This window comes from Colletotrichum jinshuiense, chromosome 2 (assembly GCF_051148585.1).
Source record: "Colletotrichum jinshuiense chromosome 2, complete sequence".
Taxonomy (NCBI): domain Eukaryota; kingdom Fungi; phylum Ascomycota; class Sordariomycetes; order Glomerellales; family Glomerellaceae; genus Colletotrichum; species Colletotrichum jinshuiense.
In genome coordinates this window covers 4,165,054-4,183,143 of record NC_139309.1, presented here as the reverse complement: position 1 = coordinate 4,183,143, position 18,090 = coordinate 4,165,054, and the positions used below count along the sequence as shown (strand labels likewise).

At 51.6% G+C, this 18,090-nt stretch overlaps 5 protein-coding genes across 5 annotated transcripts; 4 read left to right on the top strand and 1 right to left on the bottom strand.

Moving 5' to 3' along the window:
- Positions 1-1,276: 1,276 nt before the first annotated feature.
- On the top strand, positions 1,277-4,660 carry EsH8_II_001084 (uncharacterized protein; the record flags this gene model as incomplete). Its single annotated transcript, XM_083264382.1, has 3 exons — positions 1,277-1,618; positions 1,688-1,822; positions 1,883-4,660. The coding sequence occupies 3 exons, from the start codon at positions 1,277-1,279 to the stop codon at positions 4,658-4,660; spliced, it is 3,255 nt and encodes a 1,084-aa protein (XP_083121704.1).
- A 1,216-nt stretch (positions 4,661-5,876) lies between these two features.
- Positions 5,877-6,566, bottom strand: EsH8_II_001083 (uncharacterized protein; the record flags this gene model as incomplete). Its single annotated transcript, XM_083264381.1, has 2 exons — positions 5,877-6,094; positions 6,170-6,566. 2 exons carry the CDS (start codon positions 6,564-6,566, stop codon positions 5,877-5,879), a joined length of 615 nt encoding a protein of 204 aa, XP_083121703.1.
- A 2,420-nt stretch (positions 6,567-8,986) lies between these two features.
- Positions 8,987-10,492, top strand: EsH8_II_001082 (uncharacterized protein; the record flags this gene model as incomplete). The annotated part of the gene is made up of 1 exon (XM_083264380.1): positions 8,987-10,492. One exon carries the CDS (start codon positions 8,987-8,989, stop codon positions 10,490-10,492), a length of 1,506 nt encoding a protein of 501 aa, XP_083121702.1.
- Positions 10,493-11,494: 1,002 nt separating this feature from the next.
- On the top strand, positions 11,495-11,929 carry EsH8_II_001081 (uncharacterized protein; the record flags this gene model as incomplete). Its single annotated transcript, XM_083264379.1, has 2 exons — positions 11,495-11,582; positions 11,700-11,929. The coding sequence occupies 2 exons, from the start codon at positions 11,495-11,497 to the stop codon at positions 11,927-11,929; spliced, it is 318 nt and encodes a 105-aa protein (XP_083121701.1).
- Positions 11,930-13,869: 1,940 nt separating this feature from the next.
- On the top strand, positions 13,870-17,876 carry EsH8_II_001080 (uncharacterized protein; the record flags this gene model as incomplete). Its single annotated transcript, XM_083264378.1, has 6 exons — positions 13,870-13,978; positions 15,525-15,999; positions 16,061-16,138; positions 16,213-16,695; positions 16,755-17,467; positions 17,521-17,876. The coding sequence occupies 6 exons, from the start codon at positions 13,870-13,872 to the stop codon at positions 17,874-17,876; spliced, it is 2,214 nt and encodes a 737-aa protein (XP_083121700.1).
- Between the last annotated feature and the right edge of the window lie 214 nt (positions 17,877-18,090).

Here is an 18,090-nt window from a genome sequence, read left to right as displayed (position 1 = left end):
GTACGAGTGCACGCAGGCACGTGTACTGGCAAAACAGCACTTTAAGCACGGTCTATGCGGCGTAGACGGAGCAATACCCAAAGATACACATTTAGGATGATATAGCCAACATTCAAGGGGGTTCTGCCTCTTCCCTTCGCCCATTCTGATTTTCGTATTAAGGTGTGTTTATAAGTGTATGCAGATGCAGGATCTTGAGGTGGCCGCAGTGAAATGGGTCAACGAATTGAATAGGTTCACGACACGGCCGTTAGATCTGACTCGCTGGATTTGAAGCCATCATCGCGCTCGTAGCTTGCAGGTTTTCAGGGTACATTGGGCGTGGTGCATAGGCGTCCCCGGCCTGACGTTGCTCATGTGGGGCCGCTTACCTCCGTGGCCTGTGGACGTCCGGCCGGCTTGCGACGCAACGCAATGCAATGCGTAGACCGGAATGCGCCACTGACACATTCCCTTCTTTCTTAAATGACTGTAATCCCCATTTAATGTGTTCTGTTATTGCTCTCTTACAGTTTAAGGGTCAAGTTCTGCTTATATTTGGCCTAAGAGAGCTAGGTATTCCGAGATTATCACCTTGAACGGCAACTAGTGTGTTTGACATCAGTACCAATCCAAATATTACTATTACATTCAAGATCTGGAGACTAACACAATCGTTTAGCATATTTCTTGGACCTCTTAAATACCCTCTTAAAGGTTTACTAAGTATTGCAGTCTTTTATGTTTTGCGGCAGCGGGTACCTGAGAGCTAAAGATATGGCCAATGTCAGCGGGCCAGCAGTAAGAAGTGCTTGACATGGAATTGACAACCAACAACTCATTGATCAATGAACTAGCAGTGATACTCTGTGACCATAAAAGCTATTGTAAACTTTCGCAATCGATTGTACTTATATTCATACCTAGTTTCTCGATTCTTTATCACTGAAGTGACGACAAAAAATTTGTTTCTTAAAAAGCCGTTAAAAATTGAAAAATCATGATATAAGCATATTTAACAATTTAATAATAATAAAATGGAATAAAATAAACGCTGCATTAATTTAATACTATTATCTGAATAATTATTCTATTTTGGTATAAAATGAGGTTTAAATATAAATTGAACTTAGCTTACTATTAATACTTTCTTTTAGGCTAGCTGAAACTATCTGGACCCACTTTTCAGCATCATCCGCTTGATCTGCCTGGCTCCGGTTATAGCTTCCTTTAACCTTCATAAAATACGATTTAACAAATTACGCGGCGAATTGATTGACGCGCCCCCAGCCCTCTCATGGTCGTGGACGCGTCTTGGTCGTCGGCCATGATTGCGCTTCATAATAGCGCGTCCAAAGCGAGATCTCCAGCGACAGCGATCATCGACTTGACGACAGCGACGACGGTCGACGTGATCGACCTCACCAATCTCGACGACTCCCCTCCTACCACCCCGCGCGCAAACGATATCAACGAAGAGCCGCCTCGCAAGAGGCAACGGATCAGCGATGGGCCACTCCTGCCCAGCAAGTCGCGAGACCTCGCGGCGTGCCTCAAGGCGCAAGTCAAGCCATACATTGATGCCGCCTTGGCAGAAGTTCCGGCGGATAAAGTAAACATTTGCGAGATCGGAAGACGTGTAAGTAGCAACCTCAGAGGCCCCTGGAAGTTCCGGCCTCAGAGCGTACCCCTAACGTCATGGCGACAGGTCATAAATGACATCGGCAACATCCCCCGGTTCTCACTTGAGTTCACCCACCAAGGAGGGTTCCTGACTCCTGTTCTGGAGGAGGACCTGGCGAGGCGGGCACGCGACCTGATAGCCCGCTACCGGTGGCAACCGGTGAGGGCGCCTTTCATGGACTTTGAGTGGCAGGCGCAAACAGGCACTGACTTGGGACAGGAATTCCAGATCACCTCCACACCGGCATATTCACCGGCAACGCCGACTTCACAGCGCGCGCCTTCCAACCCTGCCCCGACGGCTGCAATTACGAAAGCCTCACCCGCAAAAAGCAAACCAGCCGCCCTCGCACGCATATCTACGACTCCAGCAAAAACACCGGTGCGCTCTACGGCCACTCCCCGGCCCAAGACCCAAGATCCCCCCAGAGCGCTTATTTCGACTACGAACTATCGAACAAAGGCACGGGCGAGATCGTTTAAGTCATGGAAGACACACAAGTCTCCGCCGGCCCCAGCTACTTCACGCCAGAAAGCCAAGACTACATGGATGAACATGGCAAGACGGCCATACATCACCACTGAGGAGCGGCAGAATATCCTCCGGGGTGCCTCTAAGCTTGTTCGGACAAGCTCTGCTGCAGCGGCTATAGAGCCTCTCCCGTTTCATATCGACTTTGCCCCAGATGAGATGGAAGCTATTCGAAAGAAGGTTCGGGAGATGTGTGGCAAGAAAGCTAAATACAAGCGGAGCAGTGATACATTCAGAGAGCTTGGGAAGATGCTGAGGAAGCAGCCGGATTGGCTTACCATTATCCCCCCGGATATCGAGCTAAAAGGAAGCCTCGTAAAACGAGATCGAGTCGCGATTCGTAACCTGCTTGACGAGTTGGTTGATAGGCACAAAAGACCGGCCAAGCAGCCGAAGATGTTGACACTGGCGGTGGACGAGTTCGACAAACAGAATGAAGCACAGCGGACCAGCCAACTACCCTCCCTTCTTTTCGCCCGCGAGATCGACGGAAACCGGGGCTTCGGCAGGATGCGACGCCATGTCAACTTTACGAATGAGTTTAGGAAAGCTCATGAGGATGACCTAGAAAAGCGAGCAGAGTGGGTTGGCTGCGCTGGTGATATCATGACTATTATTTGGACCTCGGACACCAACTTCATTTGCGGTGCGACAACTCACTCGGACTCGCACAACCAGCAATACAACAAGGCAGGCAACCTGCTTTTGTGCTCTACCAAATTGGGAAAGCTGAAGGCGTACCCAGACCACCGAATTGTTCGACCGACTGTTGAAAAAGGCGACAACTCTACAGAAGCGATGAGAGAGAGCCAGAGCCCCTGGTTGTACTCTTCAGTCGTGTCTTCCGACTACGACAAGGCGAATGACCGCGCCTACACCTCGAGCTTTGACAAGACCGTCAAAGTGTGGAAGGTCGACACGGCAGGAGAAAACATGACGAGTTTGGGTACCTGGCCGCATATGGGCAACGTAAACTTCGTTGCGGCCTCAAAGCACAAGTCTGGAATGGTGGCCACCGCCGCCGATGTGCCCAACCAGGCCGTTCGTGTATACCAAGTCGACCGCGACAACGTATCTCAGAGCCCCTATCAGGCCTATTCGGGTTCCAGAGCTTGGAATGAAGGCGACGAGCAGACAACTACGACCCAGAAATGGGCTTATTTCCCTGCAACAATGCAATGGGGTTTGGCCGATGGTGTGCAGCACTTGCTCCTCGTTGGCTACTCTCCGCGTAGCTTCACAGGCGATGACAACGACATACCAGATGACAAACGGAATACGGGCGAGATTTGCCTCTGGAATTGCCTGAATGGCGAAAAAATCAAGGTGATGACAGCATCCACGCAGAATGTCTTCGAAGTGGTTTGGCATCCCACTCTGCCGAGCTTCATTGTAGCGACATCTCCAGCTGGCTTGATGGTCGATGATAATACGATGACGCAGATTCGAGTCTTTCGTCCTAGCAGGACTCCCGAAGGGGAAGCAGCCTTCAGCGAGATCCAGTGCCTGGACTGCCCCGCTAAGGATATCAACGAGCTTACAATTAAGCCAAACAGTGCCATTTACTCCTACATCACAGCGGCTTGCACGGATGGTAAAGTTTATGTGTGGGATACCGCACGGGGCGACAGACCTATCCATGCTTTGCGCCACAAAAAGCCCATCGACGAGTTTTCTGGTGATAGAGAGGAAGCCGACGTTGGCGTCAAGTTCACAGCATGGGGGACCACACCAGATCGCTTCTATACAGGTGGATCAGACGGTGTCGTTAAAGTCTGGAACGTGCGGAATTTGAGGCAACCTTTAGTACGGGATCTTCTGGAAGCTCCTGGTGCTATATCTTATGGAGCCTTCTCTCCCTGCTTCTCGAGACTGGCTATCGGAGACGCCAGTGGACGGGTTATGCTCCTATCACTGAATAAAGAGGATGAACCGCCAATGCCTCAGGGGTCTCGCCTTGTCCGCCACCGGCTACCGATCATTGGGCATGCCGAACCTCTACCGCCCAACACAGAGGATGAGCCACAGACGTTGTCTGAAAGATGGGAGATGCTACTGTCAGCAGGACAGCTTGTTCGACACCGGGACCCTACCATTGGAGTGGTTCAGGGGCCTGCATATTCCACCCTCGGCCTACACCGGCCCGAGTCTCACTTCGAAGGTGACCCGTCTCAACCTCTTCTTGCTAAAGTAGAGGAGGAGCAGCAGGAGAATCAGAAGATGTTCCGTCGAACGTTGAAATTCACCCGGCTTCGGCCTCTGCCGGGCGCAGGCTCTGCCACCTTGAAGGCTCAGCATGCTGATAACCAGTCAAGGGATCTTGACTTGCAGAGTCTTGACGAGATGACCAAGATCGACCTCCTCATGGATCAGGTCTGCATCGACGATCCGATTCACGATCAAGGATGGGACTTTGATTACGAAGAAGTCAACTATGAAAAAGGGGCCTGGGCGTGGTCGTCCTAAATCAAAACATGGGTTAGGAATGATGGATAATACACCCAATGTTGGATCAAAGCTGCTTCAGCTTATGACGCCGGAAGGCATCAGATGTAGATTATTCTCGCTAACGAATATCAAGACTTACGACTTTAAATAATGATTATTTTCCCCATCTTTTCCCCTCGTATTCTTTTGCCTACGCCTGATTCTTTTAGAGGTTCGCTCCACCCTTAGTTATAATTTTATTAAGAAAGATACAGGCATAGAGTGCACTACGCCTAATTAATTATTATTTTACAAGAACTAACTAAAGCTTTAAGGGCTCACTATCCAGGGTTTATTCGTCTAGGACTTCACTTGCAATACTCTAGGAGAGATAGTGGAAACTGTGTAAGCGGTGGCGATGGTTGGCTGCGCGATACGGGCCCCTTGCTCCAGATCACATGGACCTTAAACAGCACTCCCTTTAGAAACATCACGTTTGGTATATTCTCCTTGCAGTGTTACCACTGTCGCCACTTAGAACGGCTTAGGTTTGAGGTTAGGATTAAGGGGGGACTACCAACAGCCATGGCAGGCAGCAAGGAAACCGTATTGTAATCAAGAATGGTATTAGTCTATCGCTACAGGTTTCGTAAGGACAGTATATATGGTAATATCCGTTCATAATACGCCAGGGGAAGCCACCGGCAACAGAACCTTTGATCAGTTCCAGCGTTGAATGGGTCTAGCAAGTGCATTGGTAACAGCTACGATAACAAGGTATGACCTTCAGCTTTTGGGCCTTCGCGAGCTTCGTGAATAAGTATTCGAAACCAGCAAGTTGACATTGTATGGGAGGTATCTCAAAGAGTGAATTCATGCTTCATCGTGAGCCTTCTTTTGGTTCCACGTCCCCTTGTTCTACCCCCAGTATACAAGGACCACTGAACGAACTCAGCGTAGAAAGGCAGCCAATGGTCACCAGGCACGTAGCAGTGTATCAGCGTACCGAAAGCCTTGCTTTCATTAAGTTTATCAGCATCAACCGCATCCCGCCTGCCATTGGCGGCGACAATGTCATTGTTATCACCTTCCACTTTTTCCATCACACTCATTTATTATCTGAAATCTGCTTGCAAGCCTTCTATGCGTATCAGGGCCCAAAATAAACGGCACTTCTATACAGAACTTTATGCCATAAGGTCTTTTTATACGAGAAACTCCCATATACAAAACTCCGCATCGGGAAACCTCAACGTCAAACACGCTTCCGCCTCGCCATAGAAGCAACCTCACCTGCGTCGGGCTCGCTCTCATCGACAAACCCAAATCTCTGGTACAGCGGCGCACCAGCCTTGCTTGCATCCACGTACGCCCCGACGCCATTCTCATCAGCAACGCTACAGCCCCATTCAAGGAGCATGGAGCCGGCCCCTCGCCGTTGGTAGTCCGGGTGCGTCACGAGCGTGTCCAGATCTAGCAGTGGATTAGCAGAAGCTCCCAAAAGCAAGACATAATCTGACGATAAAGCTGATGGCTCCGAGCTCTCACAGTAATGCTTCTGATCCCCCATGACCCGTCGCCTTTCATCCTCCTCCCTCTGCATAAACACGTCGCAGAGCTGCCCCGGCATGTCCCCGTGCCAGGGCGGATACCGACGCCCGCGGCCCTCGGGCATGGACAGGTCCCATTTCGCGTAGGCAGCTATTCGCGCCCGGCCCCCAGCATCAGCTGAACCGGGGTCAATCACCTTGACGTAACGCTGGAAGGGCTTGTTGAGGATATCGCTGCGGTTGGCGTCGTCCCACCACTTTCGCACGCCGGGGGTGTCGGGCCATAGGCGCCGGATTCCGGCGTCGTCTTTGAAAGCTGCGAACCATAGTTCGGTGAGGGCGGGGACGTCGTCGAGAGTGGCCATCTCTAGCCTGAGGGCGGTCGGGGTCGCCATCTCAAACGGCAGTTGGTTTGATTAATCGGATGCTGCTTCTGGCGGTATAGAGCTTACTCTGAGTGAGTGGCAGTGACATAACTGCGGGGTCGATCATCGGACGAACGCAAGTTGATAATGGCTCAATGGGCACGTATTATTCATCAGTTTTGTTCTTTCGTAGGATTTTCTAATCCACCCATTCCTGGCATTGAACTAGGCCACGAGCGTAGAAAATAAACCACCTAACACTTATCTTATACGAAATGAGAACTCGATTATATGTGCATCCATTGAAAGTGTAATTGTGACAGCTACAAATAATAAAGTGGCAGGTGACAATGCATCGAAATATGGCTCATCTAATGAGATCCAGCTACATTATCCTTTCCGTCTATACAGCATCGACGGGCTTGGCATATGACGGAGTGCAAGAGAAGATGACGATAACAGCGGTTACAGCACTGATATTGGTATTGATCCAGAAGTTCCAGTGCCTGGTAGCGTACTCAGCGAAGGCACCGCCAACGATGGGACCGACGAGTCTAGGTAGCGCCAATGACGCCCATGAATGCCGGACGGCGCTCCGGCTCAATAGTGTGGTCAATGATGACGAAGGCTTCCATACAGAGCGCCTCCAACACCTCCAACAGAACGGCCCGCAATGATGGCGACACTGTTGGTAGCGAGGGTGCAGATAAGGCTGCCGAGCTCGAAGAGGAAGAGGGCGAACAGGTGGCTCCACTTGAGGTGGAAGTACTTGAAAACTACGCCCCAACTGGTCTGTAAGACATCAAAGGTTAATAACGCCGAGGAGGTATGTCATTACATATTTCACAGGCTGCGAGAGTCCTCTGTGCTCTTGGGGACGGCCGTGATCAGGATGACAGAGTCGAGATTGGCTGTGAACATGCCCATGAATAAGGGAAAGGAGCATCGTAAGTGCCAGCTCTATAGCGCCGGGGTAAATATTGAGTCAGTCATAAAGTCTTCTTGGTTGAATCGTGGAGTAACTCTCGAGAGGAGGTGGGAGAGAAGGCAGGAATCGAACGTCAAAGTTGGAGATGTAGTCGCCAAGAAAGCTCAGTCAACGCCGTCGCATAAAACATAACAATAAAGCGGCTTCGCCACGGTCCTTGGAGTGATCAAAATAATGGATTCGGAGAGAGTGTACGACAATGTGCAGACCATTATAATTCTGCACCTGGTTATTTGACTAATAGAATCAAGTTTCTTGGACGGGAAGGATGCCAGCCCCAGAATATGTACCCAAGTAGGTCATCATGCAAAGAGGGACTCTTTTTAGTGTAACCACGACGAAATGGTATAATTCCCTGCCGAATGCGATAACAATCTGTGAATCTAAGTTGAATCGAAGCTACAGTGATGACATGCGCCTTGACTATTAATACAAGCAGTGCAGCGATCCGTTGTTACGGCTGCCATTATAGGTGGAAGTAAGTCCGATTACTACAGATTATCCCATTGAGAAAGTGTGTGCGTTTAAGAGACCCCAATGCTGACTTAGTTGTCATGGTTGCAGCAGTTGGGGGGGAGTTGCTGTATGCGGTGATGTATAGATGGATATGAAACTCAAACACAATTTTCAATTATTTGACGATTATTATTGAAGTAGCTTTTGCAAAAGAGCCCCTTGAAGGTTACTGAGGCCACATTGCTGCAATTGCATTGCTGCGATTGATGCTTGTGGCTGAGGTTGATGATTGTTGCGTCAGGTGGTGGCTTACCAATGAACCGTGGCTGTAGTTCCCTGGATGACTTGAAGGAAATCAGAGTATCTCCCAGGTTGAAAGTTGCACAGCTACCGTAAAAGAAAAAGAGGAAGGGCCTCTGCACGTTTCCGTATCACTGGCGAATTGAATCAATAATCGACCCAGCCATAAAACGCCACCGTGTAATCCTCGCCCGAGATCTATGTTGGAGAATGGCAAAGACGACCTCCAATTGACACCATAAATTCGCGTTCCGCGGGCTGCACACTGTTCTTGGCTGTCGTCTTGCCAAGCAAGAGCTGACCGACTAACAGAAACCGGGGTTCGTCATATAAGCGAGTGCGAAAACACTGCCTCTCCAGATCAGATGCCTGCCTTGGCTCCAGAGATTGTCTACTTTATATATATCTAAGAGCACTGCATTGGAGTTTAAAATGTGAATGATCATGTTCATTGTCCACCCTGAGCTACTAAAGGACACATTTTTTATATTTTGGAATGCCAATTGACCCGCGGCAATCTTGTTCTTTCTTACGCCCTGCCCATAATCCAGAACCTAGACTTACACTATCCTCGGTTGATTTTTCTAAGCAGTCGCGCGTTTCTATTTTTGCCTGTATCAGCATAAGCACATACAATCACACACTCGAAACCTCTTGCTTGCAAGGCTCCTGAGTGTTCTGCTAAGAAACTGGAACCTGTGCCACAATGGCGTTGACGTCTGGCTCGGCCGATACCTACAGAGGTCTCACATCCGAAACAACTTCTGGAGTGATGCAGGGTGTATTGAAAGAACGAGACAAGGTGTTTACAAGACCGGGCGACGTTGTTCGCAAAAAGGATGGCCTAGTAGAAGAGCTTGTGAGATCGGCAGCAGCCGGCTTTGGAGTGATTTCAGAAGCCTTGCACCATCGAAGGGCCAAGAAGTCCAAACCTCCAGAGCAAGCTGACCTGATCCAACAAACAAAGCTTGCTGAGGAAGCCATACCTGATGGGTCCAATGGGGTCATATCTTGCCAAATTTACGAAGAGCAAGAGGTAACAGCACAAAAACCAGAATCGAAACCCCTCAAAGACTCGGGCGACCTTGCCATGGCATTTGTGAGCCGGAACTCGCACCATGAGATCAGGAGTTTAGAGGACAGGGAAAAGCTGGTATTACCCGTCATCTTGCCCCAACGGCGGCCAGAGAAGCGAGCTCGAGGATTCATACGGGCATATGCACCTGTGCTGGCTAACGTGGATATCGATCAAGACCTGTTCCTTGATTTCATCGACACTTTTAATAAGGCGTTGGAGCCTAACCCCTGGATCAATGCTCTCAATCTAGCAGGCTTTGCGGGATCGGCGATGCCGGAGCCAGCCTCGATGCTCTTCGGATTTGGGGTCGAATACATGACTGAAGCTGCCCTGGAAGGGCATAGTCGCTATAGCTCCAACACCTTCCTGGACCGCGTCAATACACATTTCTTCAACCCCCGCGGACTAATGTGTGGCGTGGTGACTTGGCAGCCTGACATCGGCGACAAGCAACTCGACGTCAACTTCGAGGGGGTCGTCACATCATCTCGCTCCGAACCAAGAATTTCTGAAAGAATCTCCCGTATAGCAACACAGGAAACATCGGCAAAGGAGGAATGGCAATGCATGAAGGACCAGATGGGGGAGATGATGAAGTTATCCAACGGGAACTTCAAATGGCCCGAGGCGGCACCACTTGTTATTCCCGCAGAAATTAATGTCGCCGAAAGCGGAAATGGCACTGATGCTAAGAAGAAGAATGCCCTCGACCGGATGGAAGTCTGGATGGACAATGTTTCGGACAAACGAGCCCAGGCCAAGTGGATCGACGAAAACACCAACAAGCCGGCAGCAAACCTGATGCCAACCCCTGAATTCCGATCGCGTTATGCCGACCCCAACCACCCGGCAGCGAGTGGTGACATAGTAGCTCTCGTAACTGGAGGTCGTTGGGTTTACGCAGACAAGAAGTCTACCAAGAAAAGCAAAAACAACGATGACCCGAGAAAAAAAGAAGACGGCAAGGAGTCCGAAAAGAACAAAGAGGACAACAAACAATCTAAGAAAGATTCAAAATCCAAAAAATCTAAATCAGACGACATGAATACCTCGACGAAGAAAAGCGACGACTGGCTCAAGAGTCTGTTTGAAAAGGTACAGAACATCCCTAGGCTCAAAATACTATGTTGCTGATTTTGATTCACAGGATGTACTCTACCTCGTCATTGTCAACCTTTTTCCAAACAACAACTTACTTTCGTAGAGACACATGGTCCCAATGGTGCCTATGGCTCACGTTTTCCATCTACATGAGCGCCCGAGTAGAATATGAACAAACTGCGATTTCGTAATAAAATATTGCCAGATTAAATGCTTGCAACATCGTCAAGTTTGAATGTGCTCCAATTTTGAAGAGCGACCTGAACCCCAACCGAAGCGCCACCCAAAGCAACGTGACTCTGGGCGACTAGCTGAGCTCCAATCACCTTTCGATCTCAACGCAGGCCGAATTTCATCGCTGCATTAAATACAAAAGCTAGAGCTGCCAAAATTGCTAGTCAATAGCTTTAAACGTATTGAGGGATGTCAAAACAGTGTGTGTTTGGTCTGGTGACTCTATAAAGACCTTTCATGCTAGCGTTTGGACTGGCATAATCAAAATATTGTGTAGAGATGTCTTCATAATGGCCTTCTCCTCAGGGAGGTATCAATCCTTCTTGTTAGACAACATGATATGTCCTCTGGGCGGACTCAGGGGGGGAAGCACCCCTACGATTGCGGACGTGTTAGATCACATCGTCTACGCCGGACAGCAGGTCTGAATGTTCTCCAGGTTATGACGCCGTCGAGGATCCGCAACGTAACTTCAGTTCGAATAAAATGAGAAGTTGGCATGCGGTGCTATTGCAACCTCTTGAAAGGAGTAACAGGAGCTGTCGATCGTTGAAGAAGAAAACCGTCGGCGGGAACAGAGCCTGGTTCTCGGTAGGTAAGGGGAAAATGGAGACCCAACCGGCGTTGCGAGGAGCGCCAGGGCTGGCCAAGCGACGGCGTTTTCAGTCACCTCTAGGCCAAATTCTGGTAAAGGGAATCTCGGATTGCTGCTTTATAAACTATGTCCTATTGCTGGGCGCAAATCATCGGTCCGTTCGGCGGACCCTTTACTTGGGACATGGGGCCGTTGCGGCCCGGTAAATGTGGAGCCTCCGTTGCATACACAAGAAGCTCGTGCTGGCCAACGGCGCCGCCGACGTATTCCCAAATATCCCGGGCTATGAGAACTGTTAGGATCACGGCAAGTAAGAGAATACCGCCTCTATAGAAAATTAGATAGATCAGACATCAAGTTTTCTTTTGTTTCCGCTGCTACGCTTGCCTATTCTGCTAATACCATAACCAGGGCGTCCCGTCGCCCTCCACGTTTCGCGAATGGCTCGGCGCTTCACCGAGCGGGTCACCTTTTACACCCCTGGCGCTAACGAGTTGGCCGAGCAGTTGAAGCTGGAGCTTAAGAAGGGCAAGGACGGGAGAGCAAGGCTCGTCACCATGAACAACCAGGCCATTTCCAATATGGCAAGACGGCCGGCGCGCGAATCCGAGGTCGTGCTTACTGGCCGAGGCAGCGATTAACGATTTCCTCATTGATAGGTCCACCAGTCATTCAGCCAGGCCAAGGGTCCCTTCGCCCGCCAACTGTCTTTGGAACCCACACCTACGGGGAACGCCAAGACGTCACAGCCCTTTTACAAGACGAGCGTACCAAAAGTCTCCGCCGTCGATAATTGTGCTATCATGTTGAAGACAGTCTCGCAGGCAGTGGAAATAGGAGGGCTGGCGGCTGGTGGACTGGTTGGTGTATTAGCTAGAAGCTGAGTTGGCCAAGGCGACTGAAGGGCGTCTGAGCGGGAGTATAGATTGATGAACGGAAGGACTTGTATAAGGCCCGATCGTAGGCTATACACGGTCCATTGGACCGCCGAACCCTGGCGGGATCCACAACTTGTCGTGTCTTTCAGAACATGCCTCAACTTGCGGTGAGGAGACGAGACGACTGGATTTGGAAGACCTTCCTGGTTATTGCCTTGCGCATTATGTTGTTATTGAGAGGCAACTGCTGAAAGTGGTAAATGTTACGATATTTGCGCTTTGGCCCGCTTTTTGCAGACGAGGCCGTTTATTGTATGAGAATTGAACTTCAGATTGAACTCGGCTGGACTTGCAAGCAAACAGAAGTGAAGTGTTGCTTCCTCAACAACAAGTGCGGCGCAGTAATGAAAACCCAAATGCGGCCATCTTGGTCGCCCGATATCTCTGGTTGAAGTCAGTCGTGGATTCGTAGGACCCAGACCCCCACGTTGTCCATTATACAAGCTACTGGCATGAACGTCGATTTCTCCAGTCCCTTAGTCAAAGACACGGGATTTCCCCTCCTCCACGATTGCATCTGCTGATGAGTGGGAAAGGTATCTCGTCGGGTACGACTCGCAACAGCCCGCACGCGGGGGAGAGGTGGACTATTTCTTGAACCCCGCTTCAATGCATGTCTCAACCACGCCGACGCCCATCCCATCGTGAGCGAGGCACGCAGGTTTCCGAACCAAGTGGGTAGAGAGAGTGGAGTCGAATTGGCGAAATGACAGCAGGGTGCACTATTTTCAGGGTCTTCGTACAGTGCAAATAGTCTTCAGCGTCTTGGAGGCGACCTGTCTCTTGTCATTACTCGTCAATCAACCATGCAAAAAGGTGTCAGGCGGACAAAAGAAGAAAGCTGGACTTTCATTACCACCCTGAGTCTGCATCCCAGATGCGAGATTTGGTTGCATTGTCTGGGGTGGGAAGGTTGGTTTTTCGTGGGAGGATGAACCCTTTAGTTGCAGCAACAACGGGCGGCCTTAGATAGGGATGATCCCGAAAAGGGGACTAGGGATGATGACGTCGACGGTCGGCAGCGGTAAACCGACCGTTGTGGAGCTCCCCGCTACGGCGAAGCTCTTTCGGCATCGTCGTCAAACGAACGGGGCCGTGTGCTTCGCCACAGAACGGTTGGGAGGACGTCGAGACGCATTGCGCTGGCACGGGACGGCGAATGCAAAGCGGGCCTACGCCTTGTTTTTGATTGATGAGGGAGGGCGTGCGAGCCGTACCGGCATCCATTAGGCGCCGCAAGAGCCGGGCCCGAGACGATTTGCGCGGAAAATCCCCCGCGACTAAAGAGTATCGGGTAGACAGACGGAGACGGAGGGCCTCAATTTCAGGAATGGGAGGGGTGGAACACCGCCAGTGCGGTTGTCGTCGGACAGGAGAAGTTCAATGGTTGGACTCCTAGAGACGGTGGTTCCTGGCCCGAAAGCCCGACAACGTCCGATGATCCTTTCCCTCGGGATCATGGGATACCCATAAATCGAGTCAGCGAAGGGTTTCACGTGCGTGGTCGCCGCTCTTGGAGTCCAAGGACCCTAGTGTACGTAGAGCTCCCCAGTTTGCCCAGGCTTAGCGCGTCGTGGAGTGTGTCTGGAAAACGCGGCCAGGTTGGTTTATTTAAAAAACCATGGCCCACGGAGGGTCGGAAAATGAGAGGGACCGTTTGGCCTAGAGTTGAGTGGGTGAAGATCAGATTGGACGGCGCAGCCCACAGCCCAGTTTCTGGGACGTTTCCCACAGCTGTGAGGAGCTGCGTATGTAATCGGGTAATTGCATTGGATACGCCGTCCCGTCCACAGTCCCGGATCCCTTCCCTTGGCTCCCACCCCCTGCGCCAGGCTCGGATAATCCTCATTTCAGGGGAGGAGATGTGTTATGTGCTCAGCTGAAGAAAAGGAGGTCTCGTGCTGTTGCGAAGGAGGCTCACAAGCTCAACCACCTTCAACCCATCCCTCATTGCCGCCGGCACCTCCAGACCATCTGACGCTCCTTTGCCCGCGACACATGACTGCGTGTTGACCCTCTCGTTCTCTCCTTGCCATTGCCCTCTTGGCCATTATCCGCGCCGTCGTCGACGTGCCGATACGTTCGTTGTCTGCCCTACGAGCACCGCAACTGCACTAGCCCTCGACTTCGTCATCGGTTTTTATGGTCTTCCTGCGTCCATCTACGTCTTGAACCACTGCATCGGTAGTCTCAACTCAACGGGGGACCAGCTTGTGCCAAGGCACCTTTCAACAGCAGATCTGCGCTAACCGGACACATTGCCTCAAAACCCGTTAAACGCTACCTTTATCCTGACGCGCAGGGAAAGGAAACCAAAGCAGAATCACCGGTTCAGGGAAAACGGGAAATCTTTCTCCTCCCCCCGTCGACTTTTTCTGCACCATTTGCGTAAGGTATTGGATCCCATCAGGTGGACTGCGCTACTACTGGCCCGTACCTGTACCTCACCTACTGCACCTTGCACCGCAAGGAAAAACGAGGTTGGCAACTGGTCATCTGCTTGGCATCGCTATCTACGGGACACACCCCCGCCAGTCACAGCCTGGCCTTTTGTCTCTTGAGCAGAGAGAGAAAGAGATAGAGCAAGGTTGGGATCTCAAGCTGGATTCCTGCTGATACGGCTAAAAAAAAAAAAAAAAAAGGCCCTTCAGCTCTCTATCTTGCCAGCTACGCAGTACACGCACGATCTTACAGTGTCTCTGACGCACTCGGACACTCCACCCGGTCGGCCGTGTATCCACAGTGGGGTCCTCTCAGTTGTTGTCCTGCAGCGAGTGAAGTGGGCCGAAGCAGCCATTTCCTTGCTCTCACGGGCTTCCCAGAAAGACAGTGTGTCACTGTGCAGGAGGTTGCATCAATAGCATCCACCCAACCAAGCCGGACTCACGCCGCCTTGCCTTGCCTGGCCTGGCCCTCCCTCCCTGCCAGCCCAACCCACGTTCCCCTCCCCCAATCCCCAATCCCAATCCTTTCCCCTCAGCACCCGTTAAGCGGTCCACAGCCAGCCCGCCCGCTGCTGCAGCGCTGCGTTCACTGCCTAGGCCCCCAGATGCCGATTCGGCCTGCTCGCCGCCAGACCCTGATTGATCCGTCACCGTCACCGTCGCCTTTCGACTCGACTCACCCGTCGTCTTTTAAACATTCCTCCCCTCCCACCCCCCAACTCTTTTATTTTCCTCTCGAGCGGAAGGGTGCTGCTGCTAATCAGCCCCATAACCGCCCAAGATTCCCTCCTCAAACGGCAGACGACTCCCGTCCAATATTCCCTTGCGGACCCTGCAGTCCCGTCCAAATCCAGATCAGCACGAGCAGGCGACGTCATTGCTTGCATCTGATCGGGACGACCACCACCGTGACCACAACCACCATCACCAGGATTTTTCCAACGACAAACACCAACATCACGCCCACCGATCATCCGAGGATACTCTTGGCTCCGAGGAGTCTTGGACCGACACTGGGGACATCGCCGAGCAGCTTGCCGACGAACAAGACCCCCTTCGTATCCAGCTTGCCAGTGACATTGATGAAGAGCTGCTAGCTGGCGTGCACAAGAGACATCCGTCCCACAAGCACCATAAGCAAAAGCGTGTTCGCATCCAATTATCCCCCGGCCAGCGCGACGGTTCGTCGGTCCACCGTGGAGGCGTTAATAAGGAGGCCATCGAGGTCCCAGACATACCACAACCTCGTCCGACTCGTGCGCAACGAGCCATCGGCATCATTATGTCGGGCGGTACTTCTATCCACGGCCTCACCGGCAAGGCCCTGATGTGCGACCCCCCGCCCAAGGACCCCTTATCGCGGAACCATTTGGCTGACTCTATGGCGCAGTTACTTCACGAGTATCTTCGTATCCTTGGGCGTGTTCCTCTTTGGTTATGATCAGGGTGTCATGTCGGGCATCATCACGTACGTCCACCACTGCAGGCTGCTAACTTCCCCCGCCTCTTGAGCTTGACCACTGACCAAGTTTGATTCACCAGGGGCCCGTACTTCAAGAATTACTTCAAGCAGCCCTCGAATTTCGAGGTCGGCACCATGGTTGCCATCCTCGAGATCGGTGCCTTCATTTCTTCCTTGGTTGTTGGCAAGGTGGGAGACATCATTGGCCGACGCAAGACTATTCTATATGGCTCCATGATCTTTTTCGTTGGCGGTGCCTTCCAGACCTTGGCTAATGGCATGCCCATGATGATGCTGGGCAGAATCATTGCCGGTCTGGGCGTCGGTGCTTTGTCCACCATCGTTCCGGTCTACCAGTCCGAGATCTCCCCCCCGCACAACCGTGGAAAACTTGCCTGCATCGAGTTTACCGGCAACATTATCGGCTATGCTACCTCGGTCTGGGTCGATTACTTTTGCGGCTTCATCAAAAGTGACATGTCATGGCGTGTTCCTCTTATGATGCAGTGTATAATGGGAGCGCTGCTCGGCGCCGGCAGTCTGGTGATCGTAGAGTCCCCAAGGTTGGTGCTCAACGTGTGTGACTATATATTGTGTGTACATTCTCCTGACCTGTGATCAGATGGCTACTCGACAACGACCACGACGAGGAAGGTATTGTTGTCATTGCCAACTTGTACGGCAAGGGTGATATCCACAACCCCAAGGCCCGCGACGAGTATCGCGATATCAAGATGAACGTGCTCCTCCAGCGGCAAGAGGGCGAGCGAACCTATGCCGAGATGTTCCGCAAGTACAAAACCCGCGTCTTCATCGCCATGTCGGCCCAAGGCCTCGCCCAGCTCAACGGTATCAATGTCATCAGCTACTATGCGCCCATCGTTTTCGAATCGGCTGGCTGGGTTGGTCAGGATGCTGTGCTGATGACTGGGATCAACGGAATCACGTACCTATTGTCGACCATTCCTCCGTGGTACCTGGTGGACAGATGGGGTCGGCGACCGATCCTGCTAAGTGGTGCCATTATCATGAGCATTTCGTTGTCGCTGATCTCGTATTGGATCTATCTCGACATCTCGTACACACCTACCTTGGTCGTCGTCTTTGTCATGATCTACAATGCTGCGTTCGGCTATTCGTGGGGCCCGATCCCGTGGCTCTACCCACCGGAGATTTTGCCTCTGAGCATTCGGTCCAAGGGTGCCAGTTTGTCGACGGCAACCAATTGGGCATTCAACTGGCTCGTTGGACAAATGACACCCATTCTGCAGGAGCATATCAAGTGGCGCTTGTATTTGGTGCATGCCTTCTTCTGTGCAGTCAGTTTCGTCGTCGGTGAGTTGCTTCTTTCTGAACCTTGACATGATCATCCTTGCTGACCAAGTTAGTGTATTTCATATACCCCGAAACATGTGGAGTCCGCCTCGAGGAGATGGACTCGCTTTTCGGCGACGCGAGCACCGTCATAGGAACGCCGTCGTTGCATGCCGAGAACGATTCTCTCATGCGCCCCGGATCTCCGATTGGGTCCATCGACTACCGAGGACGGCCCGGCCATCTCACTGCCGGCAACGCTATCCCGGGCTTGTCTCTGGACCCACCTGATATCCCTGATGGCAAGGACCAGGACGGTGAGGCTAGCAGCACCATCAGCGGATGGGTCTCGAGGGTCGTTGGGCGCACGCGAGACCCGAGCAGCAGCGGCAGTGGTAGATACGCCCCGGTCAACAATCAAGACGATTGAACTGGGACACACGCACACAACAACCAACAAGCTTAGATGGTATTTTGCATATAGATGGCGGCAACTTTCTTCTCAGTGTCGCAGGCATCCCGGACTAGATGGGTAGTAAAGATTGCGTCAAGGGTGTATTGGATTTATGTCTTCGTTGTTTGAAACGGGGAACGGGGGAGAAACGAGGATGTTGGATCAAGAGCGGCGTTGCAGAACGAAGATG